The sequence below is a fragment of the Nicotiana tomentosiformis genome, chromosome 7 (assembly GCF_000390325.3).
Source record: "Nicotiana tomentosiformis chromosome 7, ASM39032v3, whole genome shotgun sequence".
Taxonomy (NCBI): Eukaryota; Viridiplantae; Streptophyta; class Magnoliopsida; order Solanales; family Solanaceae; genus Nicotiana; species Nicotiana tomentosiformis.
In genome coordinates this window covers 4,153,391-4,165,049 of record NC_090818.1, presented here as the reverse complement: position 1 = coordinate 4,165,049, position 11,659 = coordinate 4,153,391, and the positions used below count along the sequence as shown (strand labels likewise).

The 11,659-nt window shown below is 32.2% G+C and overlaps 1 protein-coding gene across 2 annotated transcripts; it reads right to left on the bottom strand.

The window, feature by feature from the left end:
• Positions 1 to 4,852: 4,852 nt before the first annotated feature.
• LOC104104386 (uncharacterized) lies at positions 4,853 to 8,680 on the bottom strand. Of its 2 annotated transcripts, none has more exons than XM_009612458.4 (3): positions 8,174 to 8,680; positions 5,729 to 6,255; positions 4,853 to 5,266 (listed from the first exon to the last, which is right to left on the bottom strand). In XM_009612458.4, the coding sequence occupies exons 2-3, from the start codon at positions 6,243 to 6,245 to the stop codon at positions 5,238 to 5,240; spliced, it is 546 nt and encodes a 181-aa protein (XP_009610753.1). In that variant the 5' UTR covers positions 6,246 to 6,255; positions 8,174 to 8,680; the 3' UTR covers positions 4,853 to 5,237. The 2 variants fall into 2 exon arrangements, with proteins under 2 accessions (XP_009610753.1, XP_009610752.1); XM_009612457.4 differs by having other exon boundaries at positions 5,729 to 6,367; positions 8,174 to 8,677.
• Positions 8,681 to 11,659: the final 2,979 nt, after the last annotated feature.

Sequence of the window (11,659 nt, the reverse complement as noted above, 5' to 3'; positions counted from 1 at the left end):
TCTAGGTTCTTGTCCCCAGCAGAGTCGCCAGAGCTGTCACACCTCTTTTTTTTCCCACAAAAGATATGTGTATGGATTGTTGTGGGTTAAAGAATTTTTTCAATTAAAGTGACAAATTTGAGTAGGGATTATTTTATTTATAAATCTGCCACTTGGAATTGATTTTTTGGGTGTTCCAAGTCATCTTTTATTTGAATCCCTATTCAAAGGAAGATTTGACTCTTTTATTATTGGTCTGCAAAAATAAAGTCCGGGTAAGGAATTATGTTGATCGGGGAGAAGATGTAAGGTATTCCCCAAGTTCCGTGGTTCCAGCACGGTCGTTTTATTGACTACAACTTGTCTTGAATTAATTTTAGATAAATTGTGATTTATTGGTTTCCATGTTTTATCTATTCGCTTTTAATTATTAAAACATGGAATTATCTTTGAAACGAATCACGTGTGTGAATCTGTTTTATTTATTATGCCAAAATCTTGTCACGCGTACGTGTATACAATTAATAGCATTTTATTATTAAGATTGTTTAGGCCAAAGTTAACACATACTTCGATTTTATTTTTGAAAATCACTATTATGCCACACGAACGTATACATAATCGCGATAAACTAATTAAAGGCGTACCTAAAGCACTCTATCGGTGTTCATTATTTAGATTATTGTAAGGTCATGAATTATGGAATTACTTGTGGAAGAAGTGTATGATTTTAGATATTTGAATAAATAAACCATCTTATACCAATACCCTACAATCCAACAAGAGTGAGTTGCTCTAGTGGTAAACACCCTCCACTTCCAACCAAGAGATTGTGAGTTTGAGTCACCGCAAGAGCAAGATGGGGAGTTCTTGGAGGGAGGGAGCCGAGGGTCTATCGGAAACAGCTTCTCTACCTTAGGGTAGGGGTAAGGTCTACGTACACACTACCCTCCCCAGACCCCACTAGTAGGATTATACTGGGTTGTTATTGTTGTTGTTGTTGTATGATTAAGTATATAGCATTTAATGACTAATTTACATTATTATTTATAAAGTTTAAAGGCAAATAAATAAAATCACATGAAATAAGATTAAAAGAATAGAGGAAAGAATAAACCTTTAATGCAAAGTTTCCAATTAAATGAGTTTCCAAGAACATGTACAGTGACTCAGACGAACGTCGAACAAGCATAAGCAATAAGAACATCAAAGCTAGTGAACGGAGCTCCAACGGAATCCTCGACCTCGACTATTGACACGAGTAGAAATTCCCTTAGCATAGAAGAAGAAAATAAAATTCTCTCAATTCCCTCATCTCTTCTTTTTTTCTCCTTCTCCCTCTTCTTTTCTCCTCACATTTCTCTTCTATTTATAGAAAAAAAACTTCGGAATTTTTTCAGATTTTTTATTTATTTTATTTTATTATTTTATTATTTTTTAATTAAAAAGAATTTTCACTTCCCATTTTTCTTCTTTTTTAAAAAAAAATAATAATTCCCTACTTTTCTTTACTTTTATTTTTTAATTTTTCACTTTTTTTACTTTACCTTTTTTTTTTCCACTTATTTTACTTTTTGTTTTTTAATTTCCACTTATTTTAATTTTTTTTTTTTTAAATTTTCACTTTCTTTTACCTTTTTTTTTTAAAAAAAATTCAGCTACCTTTACTTTTATTTTTTAATTTCATCTTTCTTTTACTTTTTATTTTTTAAAATTTTCACATTCTTTTACTTTTATTTTTTAAATTTTTCACTTTCTTTTACTTTTTTAAAAAATCAATTTCCACCTACTTTTACTTTTAAATTTTTATTCCATACTTTTTATTTTCTTATTATTTTATTCCCATCCGAAAATTAAAAAAAATATTTAATTTTTTTAGTTTTATTTTAATTTAAAATAAAGATAAAAAATAAAAATAATACTAATAGTAATAATTTAACCTTTTAAATTATTTTTAATTCTTACCCTATATTAAAAAAATATAACAAAGCTAAAAATATATATATATATATTAAATTTCTAAAAATATTTACATAGTAGAAGGTGGTAAAAATTCAAATATAATAAAAATTTAGGTTATCACACTTGATAACCTAAATAATTTTTTATATTATAAGTGTATAAGAAACTCATCTTACAGATGCAACGATTCTGTAAATATAGAGTATATATTTTTTACTCCAGTTGTGCATATAAGTTAAAACTCTTTTCTTTTCAACTCCCTGAAGCCAAAGCAGGAAAAAAAGAGCACACATGAGAAGAATTATGGCCCAAAGCCTTTCGGCCACTAATTTTTTGAGAGGAATTTTCATAAAAATTATAGTTTAAGGTCTAATAACTATAATTTGTCTATTTACCATTTATAACTATTGTTCAATTATTATCAGCTTGTATCATTTGTATTTAAACGTGCAATAAATACAATCTGTATCAACTGTATTCGTGTCTGCAACGAATATAATCAATATCGGTTGTATTTATCCGTGTAATGAATACAACCAAGGCAAAATACATGGGTGTATACAAAGGATAATGGATGTATCGACCGTATTCGTATCGACTGCATTCGTTTCACCCAAGAAAAAATATAAAAATACAGAAAAATAAAATGCTCTTGTTGAGAGCCCGAACTCGAGACCTCCGCTTACTAAGTGGACGCTCTAACCAACTGAGCTATGAGGGTTTGTTGCTCTCTTGTTTCAGTTCAAAATAATTAATCTCTTGGTTTATGGATTTGCTATAAAATTTAAATATAGCCATGAATGGTAAATTTACTGAAAGTATAGCTTCGAATGATAAATACTGTGCATATGTTTGATGTGTCGCATAATTTTCCCTTTTGGAGGTAAAGCAGACGAGGCTTATTAAGTGACTCGGGATAGTTTAGGAAAATTTTCATAAATAGCCAATTTTCATCCTTGTAATTGCAAAAACAGCCACTGCCATGGAAGTTCAATTTATACACGTAATTACAGGGGCTGAAAAGTGGCTAATATCCTGGAATTTCATTTATAAAAGTTGGAACTTTCACGACAGTGGCTATTTTAATTTGGGGGCTGAAAAATAGCTAGCCCAAGCTATGATACTATAATTTAGAAGTCATTTCAAGACTTGAAGTTTAATAGTAGTATTTTTTTGGGCAGCAAGCTTTTGATCTCGCTATATTTGAAACCCAACTTCTGCATCTGCTAAATGAATGAAGTTTGAGCTTAAAAGGTTCTATACAATGCCTTGGCCCAGCTTTTATAAGTTAGGCAGTCCAATGCTTACTTGGGGGGAGACTTGCATAAATAGGATCATTTGAGGCAACTGTTTAAATTTTATCCCCGTGTAAGGAAGTTTTGCAAAAATAATCATGGCACTATACATTTGGAAGAATATAAAACTTCATTTACAAGTTTTGCGAGGTAAGGCATAATTTTGATACTATCCTCATTCTGCCGTGCACAAGGCATTCCGCGTTCGCGCAGGGTCTGAAGAAAGGTCGCACCCAAGGGATGTGATGTAGACAGTCTACCCTAATGCAAGAAGCATTAGTGGTTGCTTCCACGACTCGAATCTGTGACCTATAGGTCACGCGGAGACAATTTTACTATTGCTCCACACCCCCCTCCCCCCTCTTTCTACCTATCTTGTTAAATTGTTACATGTTTTGTCGAATGTGCAAAATTTGCATGTGTCGTTTAATTATTTACAAATTTTGCTGGATGGACAAGACTTGATATTATTTTAATTCTACTCATCTTGTCATCTTATAAATAACACGATTGTGTCTATTATTTTGTCGAATAATAATAAAAATTTGTATGAAATTATCATTTTATAAATAACGCGATTGTGTATATGCTTTCTTACACCCTCTATGCACAGAACATGAACATCATCTCTAATTGAATTCCTCTGTGTCATACAACAACAACAATAACAACAACAACCCAGTATAATCCTACTAGTGGGGTCTGAGGAGGGTAGTTTGTACGCAAACCTTACTCTTATCCTGGGGTAGAGAGGCTGTTTCCGATAGACCATCGGCTCCCTCCCTCCAAGAACTCCCCACCTTACTCTTGGGGTATCTCGAATTTACAACGTCTTGGTTGGAAGTGGAGGGTGCTCACCACTATAGCAACCCACTCTTGTCCTCTGTGCCATACCGATTGGGGAAAATTTTTTTAGTCAAAAGGATAAGAGATTTAACAATTAAAATCCCTAAAAAGTACAGTAGTATTCGTAATATCATTACAACTGTTGCCATATCTTAACTCTAATAATGCAAGTAAATTGCTTAGTTGTAAGTTGTAACACGTTAATTTAGCATTATCGAAGGCTGGCAGCTTCGTTACGGAAGAATTAGAAACAAAAGTACGTACTTAATCAGTTTAAATAATATGTTAAATCTTCTACAAAGATATCATGCTCATGACCTTGGAAACATAAGCATGTTACCAAAGATTTTATTCTCTCGCAGATATTTCAAATCTACCCTTCAGTAATAAAACTATGAGTAGCAGCAATTAAAAAAAAAAAAAAGTAGCCCGGTGCACAAAGTATTCCAGGTTCATGTAGGGTCCGAAAAATGGTCGCACCCCAAGGTGGTATGATGTAAATATTCTACCCTGATGCAAATATCAGTGGCTGATTGTATAATTCGAACCTGTAATTTATAGGTTACACGGAGACAACTTAACCAATGTTCCAATGCTCCCCTTCATGAGTTGCAACAATTTAATAGAGTTTAATTTTGTGTACTGACAACATATAATTTCCTTGCACGAGAAGTTAAGATGACCTATAACAATAGGTCGATATGATATACTATAAACTTATTATAACAGGTTAAAATACAGCTTAGCAGCAAATGGAGAAGGTAAATAAATAGAGACAAAATCAAAGCTTCAATTTTATACTAATTGCATGGACAGGAGAAGTAAAATACACTTGGCTATTTTGCTTAAAACTGCAACAGTTGCCCAGTTCAGTCAATAAACCCTAAGATATTGCAGGCTATTACCAACAAATGGTCAAAGGTTTCTGCTGTCTCTTGCCAATTAACCTTTTTAAAATTCTAACTAACTAGAGTACCTCTTTTTTTGTTTTCCTTTTTTTTTCATTAACTTTAAATACAAAGGTAGAAGGTAAAAAAAGAAAAAAAGAAAAAAAAGAATTGTCAAATCTGCATTACAAGGAGGCAATCTTAGCTTAACACCAGAACAAGGAAAAAGAAAGAAAAAATCATCCCTAAAATTTCAACCATCACTAAATCACCCCTCAATTTGCAATGAAGAGCCAGCTGCATCCAAAACAATCAAATGGTTTCTTTATTAAACAAGATGAAATTAATCACACCCGAGACTAGTTCAAGAAAGATTTCAATATGATATACAGCAAGCACTTATTCTATATTATATCCAAAGGCGAATGGTGCCAATGTTTTATAGGTTAAACTGAACTCAGTACTTTTAATATTGTTGTTGCACCCGTGTCAGATCCTCCAAAAATACACTAATTTTGGTAGATCCGATGTGTCCCAGCGGCTTTTTTGAAGAGTTCGAGTAACATAACTTTCAACGCATAACATATATTGAACATAGATTTATATGTGAAAAAACACTAAAATTTCAAAAGTAAAATGAATTCAGCGGTAAGAACCTATCAAGTTTAAATCTTGGATCGATCTGCCTCTGTCGTAATAATCAACTAATGATCCAATTCATGTAAATAGAAAGTTAGAAGGAATAAAAAAAAGACTAACCAGAATCATGTTGATGATCAGAACCATGTTCTCTCTGATGATTTTCCATACACTGAAGTAAGTACTTAAAAGTCTCAATCTCACAAGGAATTGTAAGTCCACCAGTATGATCAAATCCAAACTCTTCTTCAACTTTTTCCAACAAAACTTTGAACAAAGGATCACTAAGATAACTTGTAGGAATTATAAATCTTCTAAGCTCAGGTCCAACATAAACAGCTAAATAACCTTTAGGAACACCATGTGGTGGCTCTGGACTCTGGCAACTCTCGTCGTCTGAATCGCAACATACATTTGAACTCTTTAACCTCTTCATTATAGCTGGTGATATGCCTCCATAAATATTTCCATTACTATTGTTATTGGAAGATCGAAAATGGTGGCCATTAGTACAATGGTTTTGGTTGTTGTTTGCTTTGGGACTAAGTGTCACATTCTGCCATTTATGTAATAACTCTTTGAGTCTCACAATTTGCCTAATACCTGTCACTTTGCTTCCAACTCCATGATCTTCCATTTTTCCTTTGCTTAATTATCACAACAAGATTGATAATGATAATGAGAAGAATATTACCAAATTTGGATTGACAAAATCTTCGATTTGCTCTCGGAAAATTTGACTCATCAAATCTTGTTCCTCTGTATATTCATTGTATATAATGTATACCACAGGTATATAAGTTTCCTACTCAAGTTCTTGGAAATATGACAAAAGCTCTAATAAGGAAATTAGATAGCTTAAATAGCAATAACCTGATATGTTAATGATTTTTTGATATCCTACTTAACAAGGGAAGATTAAAGACAGATCCATTGTGCTAAGACACATTAAATTAGGGTTTTCTTAGCTGTATTATTTTAGTGATTCAATCCATGTGAAATCCACAACGCGTATGACTTTACTAGAAGGAGAAGCATTTTCCAATCACATGAATAGCAGCTAATATAATCATTTTAGCATTTAAAATACTACTACTTATTAAATACTTTAAAGTTTTGGATACATACATCCGAAGACATGAAGATATAAAATTAGTTTAATTAATATCATAAGAGATAAACAAAGAGTGGCGGTGATATGAAGCTAATTGCTTTTCTCCCTTCTTGATTTAGTTGTTAATTAAGACATCCTATTATTACTCTTTGGGCTCAAAAGATAGAAGCAAACGATAAACCAAGTTCACTAGATGTAGGGGTGTTCGAACCTAACCGAAAAATCGCATCAAAACAAAAAATCAAACAAATCGATTAAAAAACCCGACTAGGTTTGGTTTGACTTGGTTTGGTATCGAGTAAAAAAATCCGAACCAAACCGACATATAAATATATAATTTTTATATATATTTTTAAGACTTTATATTGAATTTTCTTTAAAAAAATGTAGAAATATTTGAGATCCTCTCATGTGTTAACCTTGAAAGCGTACATTGACGGAAAATTATTGGTAGACGACTAAGAAAATAACTATCATGTGTTACTAACAAAATTCTCCCATTAGAATATTTTAATAGATCATATGTTTGTCAATTTTTTCCATATTTACTAAACATATATTCACTTATCAAAACTTTATCTATAACTTTAACAAAGTAAGATTCGAATAATATTCATGTAACAAAAAACTCGAAAATCCGAAAAACCTGACAAAACCGAACCAATCCAAACTGATATAGTTGGTTTGGTTTGATTTTGATAAAACGAACCAACCCGGTCCATGTACACCCCTAATTAGATATTCTTTTTTAGGAATCTCAAATTCTCATGTGTAAAGAATATTTTTGGTATTTTGGTTAAATGCTACATTAATGAGTAAGACAGATTTGATTAATCCAAATTTAAGCCTAAGAATTTCATAATTTGGGTAAATTATCAGATTTCATATACACCCTAAATCAAGCATAAAAAAATTAAAAACAGATCATTGCATATCTTCTTTGTGATTCGATCCAATATTCATGCAGTGATACTGAAGAGAAGTGGTAATGAAATTAAGAAATGATCCAACCAGATCAATTCATACAAAACCTATGTGCGCAGACTCTCCAAAATGTTGTCGTATCTGTATCGAATCCTCTAAAAATACACTGCTTTTGTAGGATCCGACACGCATACGGCGACATTTCTGAAGAGTGCGAGCATCAAAGCACAAAACAAGCAGAAAAGTTATACGCATAATGACAGATCTAGTACTGAGGTAGATCCAGAATTTTTAGACATCAAGCCCATTCATGACCATGGGTGTGAAATTAGTATGAATATATATATTTTTCTTAATCTCTTTTTATTTTGCCCCTATATTAAGCTCTCATCTGCCCCTGATAACAGAAATTACATGCATGCATGCACATGAAAGACAATTTAATCAAATCAATGATGCAAAGAGACATTAGACAAATTAAATGAGAAAACAAAAACAATAACAGACTATATTTGATATTTACTTACCAGAATGGGATGGTCAAAAACTGGTATGAAGAATAGAATAAGACATCATATGACCATACAAAAGCTTAATTGGAATGGCATGTGCTCGTACTTTTCATTCCCTTGCTTGATTTCTAGCTAATTGCGAAAGGATGTTGTTGAGGTTAGAATAAGACATCTTTACATAATGAGGAAAATGTTGTTGAGATTTCACTTCCTCGCTTGATTTCTAGCTAATTTTTGTTGCTTTGTTTCTCTTCCGAAAAAAAGAGAAGCTTTATTGGAAGGGGAAGAGCAACTTCAATGGTGAAAGTTTTGGGCTAGAAGATGGAAGGTTCTATTTTTCTTTTGTTAAAGAGTTTCATGGATTTTTCAGAATTCATTAAAATGAGTAATGATTCTGAATAAAAGATCACATGAATTTCCATAATATCATAAATAATACTGAAAAACTGACTCTTCTTTGCTTATGTACTTGTCATTTTTGGTTGCATTCGTTTTCTCCCTTTAACCTATGGTTCCACCTGTGTTTTCGCTACTCAATTGTTCAGCTCTCACTTTTTTTCCTTATATTTCATGCGTCCCCCCGTTTTCTTTTACTATTTTGTCTTTTTAGATTATATACTTTTTTTTTGCATTTATTTTCCTAAGGTGGATAATTTATGTAACATAACTTGAGAGTATAACCAATTCGAAATTTAAATTAAATGAGTTTAACTTTTAAAATTTTTAGCATTAAATTCATGTACTTTTAGATGATATATAGTGGAAAAACTACAAGTACTTCATAGAATACTAATTATGTTATATGGAAAAAAATTGAAAACAAAAATCATATTCTCCACCCTTGATATTTTGTAAAAAATGTTCTCATTCCTTGGCTTTTTGGTACTTGCGTTGCGCTCTCCGCACAATAAACTTTCTAAAGCCAACCCGAAGCAAAATGGTTCGCCTGAGTCGAAGAAGCAGCCACTAATACTTGTATTAGGGTAGACATCTACATCACGTTTCTTGGCGTGCGCGTCTTTTTCCCCGGGTGTAAACGGAAAATAATTGTAATAAGTTTCTCATGATTCAAAGGAGTAAACCATTAATTAGTCAAAGTTGTTAATTGAAATCAACCGGCAGTTTTGTAATTACACATAAAAAAATATGAGGCCATAACAGAAGATTCTTTTCTTAATGATGTACGTTGTATAATGAGAAAAGGTAAAACCCTTGTTATTAATTAAGGTTTCACGGATACCTCGTATAGGTATTCAAAAGTTGTTCTTACAACAACGTGTGTGGCTTACAAATAACAACAGCAGTTGAAGAGCCCATGTCATACATTAGTATGCCTAATTATCTTCTACAAATTAAAGTTGACAATTATTGGTTTACTCCTTTGAATCATGTGAAACTATTACATGTGCTATACAATTATTTTGGAAAATTTGTGGATTGAGTAAATCCTTGAGGCCAGCAAACTGTCAGGATCTAGGCTAAAAAATATCGGTTTTAAAGAGGATGAAAAAGAAAATCATAGTCCATTCCCATTGCATTACAATGTTGGTATCTATTACATGTGTCTATTCTTTATTTTTTTTAACTCAAACAAAGTCTTTTATTAGGTTAAATCAGCAACCCGCAAGTTTACTAAATACAACTAGGAGTATACTCCCAATTGAAAGGACAAGTATATACTCCCAATTGAAAGGACAAGTATAATTTTTAGACTCTCTTGAACAAGCAATGAGCAACTAAATTTGCTTGTTTCTTAACCCAAACTAGAGAAATATTAGGATTTCTTCTTAACAAGAAACAACAATCCTCTTAAAGCACTTAAAAACTCTGTAAAAGCTTTATTGAGGAGTTACAAAAAGGTATAATTTTCTCGGTATTACATTTAGCTATCCTCTATCAATCTTCTCGTGCCGAGGGTCTATCGGAAACAACCTCTCTACTATTCCGGAGTCCGGAATAGGGGTAAGATCTGCGTACACACTACCTTCCCCAGATCCCACTTGTGAGATTTCACTAGGTTGTTATTGTTGTTGTTGTTGTTGTTGTTGTTGTTGTTGTTGTTGTTGTTACATTTAGCTATCCTCGGGCCATTAAAATGTTGAATCATCCAAACGAGAGCAAATGCAAACCCATAATTTCGGCATGCCTAGCATTGATACACCTCGAAAAACCAAAGAAGTTGCAGCAACAAACTGACCTGCTAAATTATGGACCGCAACCCCTCCTCCAATATTCCATTTCCAGGTATAACACATTTTGATATTGATGGAGAGGACATGATTGATCCTTTTTGCTATTTGCAACGTGTTGTATAAGGGTGTGTTTGGTATAATGGAAAACAAGTAATCTTACTCATTTTTTGGTGTTTGGTACGCAATTTAAGGAAAATAATTTCTCAAAAGTATTCATAAATAGTTTAGATATAATAAACATGAAGCCATAAACTTTCGAACCAACAACCTTCCGTACCCACAAATTTTATAAACTTCCGAACTGCTAAACTTTCGAACCCGTAAACTCTATAATTTATAAAACCCACAAACTTCCAAACCCATAATCCTCCGAACTAAAAATTATTTTTTGCCGTGCGCGGGGGTTTGGGGGGGGGGGGTGGAGGACTATAGAAAAAAATTACATAAAATTGAAAATACAAAAAAAAAAGTTAAAAAAAATGGGAGGGGGGATTAGCAGGGTGGATGGTGACGGAAAAGAAAACAAAAACTGAAATCTGGAAAGTAAAAAAAAACCTATTTGGAGAGAGGGGTGGGAGAGTTAGGGTAGGGGAGAGAGGGGGGGGGGGGAGTTGGGGTTAGATGTAAGTATAAATGGGGTTTTTGGAAATTATTTTCCTAACTTTTCTAGGGAAGTCATTTTTCTCCAATTTTAGGAAAATGTGATATCTAGGAAAATATTTTCCAAACTATTGTGCAACCAAACAGTGAGAAATTTTCGTCATACCAAACAGACCCTAAGTTATAAAATATTTTGTTTTTGCTTAAAAGGCCGTAATCACAAATGTATACTAGACCCATAAATCAAATGGTGAATAACACAATTAACCAAAAAAGCAAAACTATTTACCCTTAGGCCTTATCTACCCATTTATTTTTCTACACATCAAACTAATTATATTTCCTACTCGTAGTAATTTTTGTGGAGAATTTTCTCTTTTTTCTCCAATTTTTTTTATTTCTATGCTTCTTTTCTTTTTTCTTTTTTTCTTTCTTTTCTTCTTTTCTTTTTTTCTCGTTTTCTTCTTATTTTTTCTTTTCTCGCTTTTATTCATTTATTTTTGCCCAAATCGTATTATTGTTATTTTTACCATAACTTATTTCACACTTAATTTTGACTCCTTCTTTATTTTTTTTAATTTCTTGTTCCTTTTCTACTACCATTTAACTCCTTTTTCTTTTATTTTCTTTATTTCTTGTTCCTTTTCTAATTTCATTTACTGTTTTCACTATTTTTTCTTATTATTTTATTATACAATTAGAAAAAATA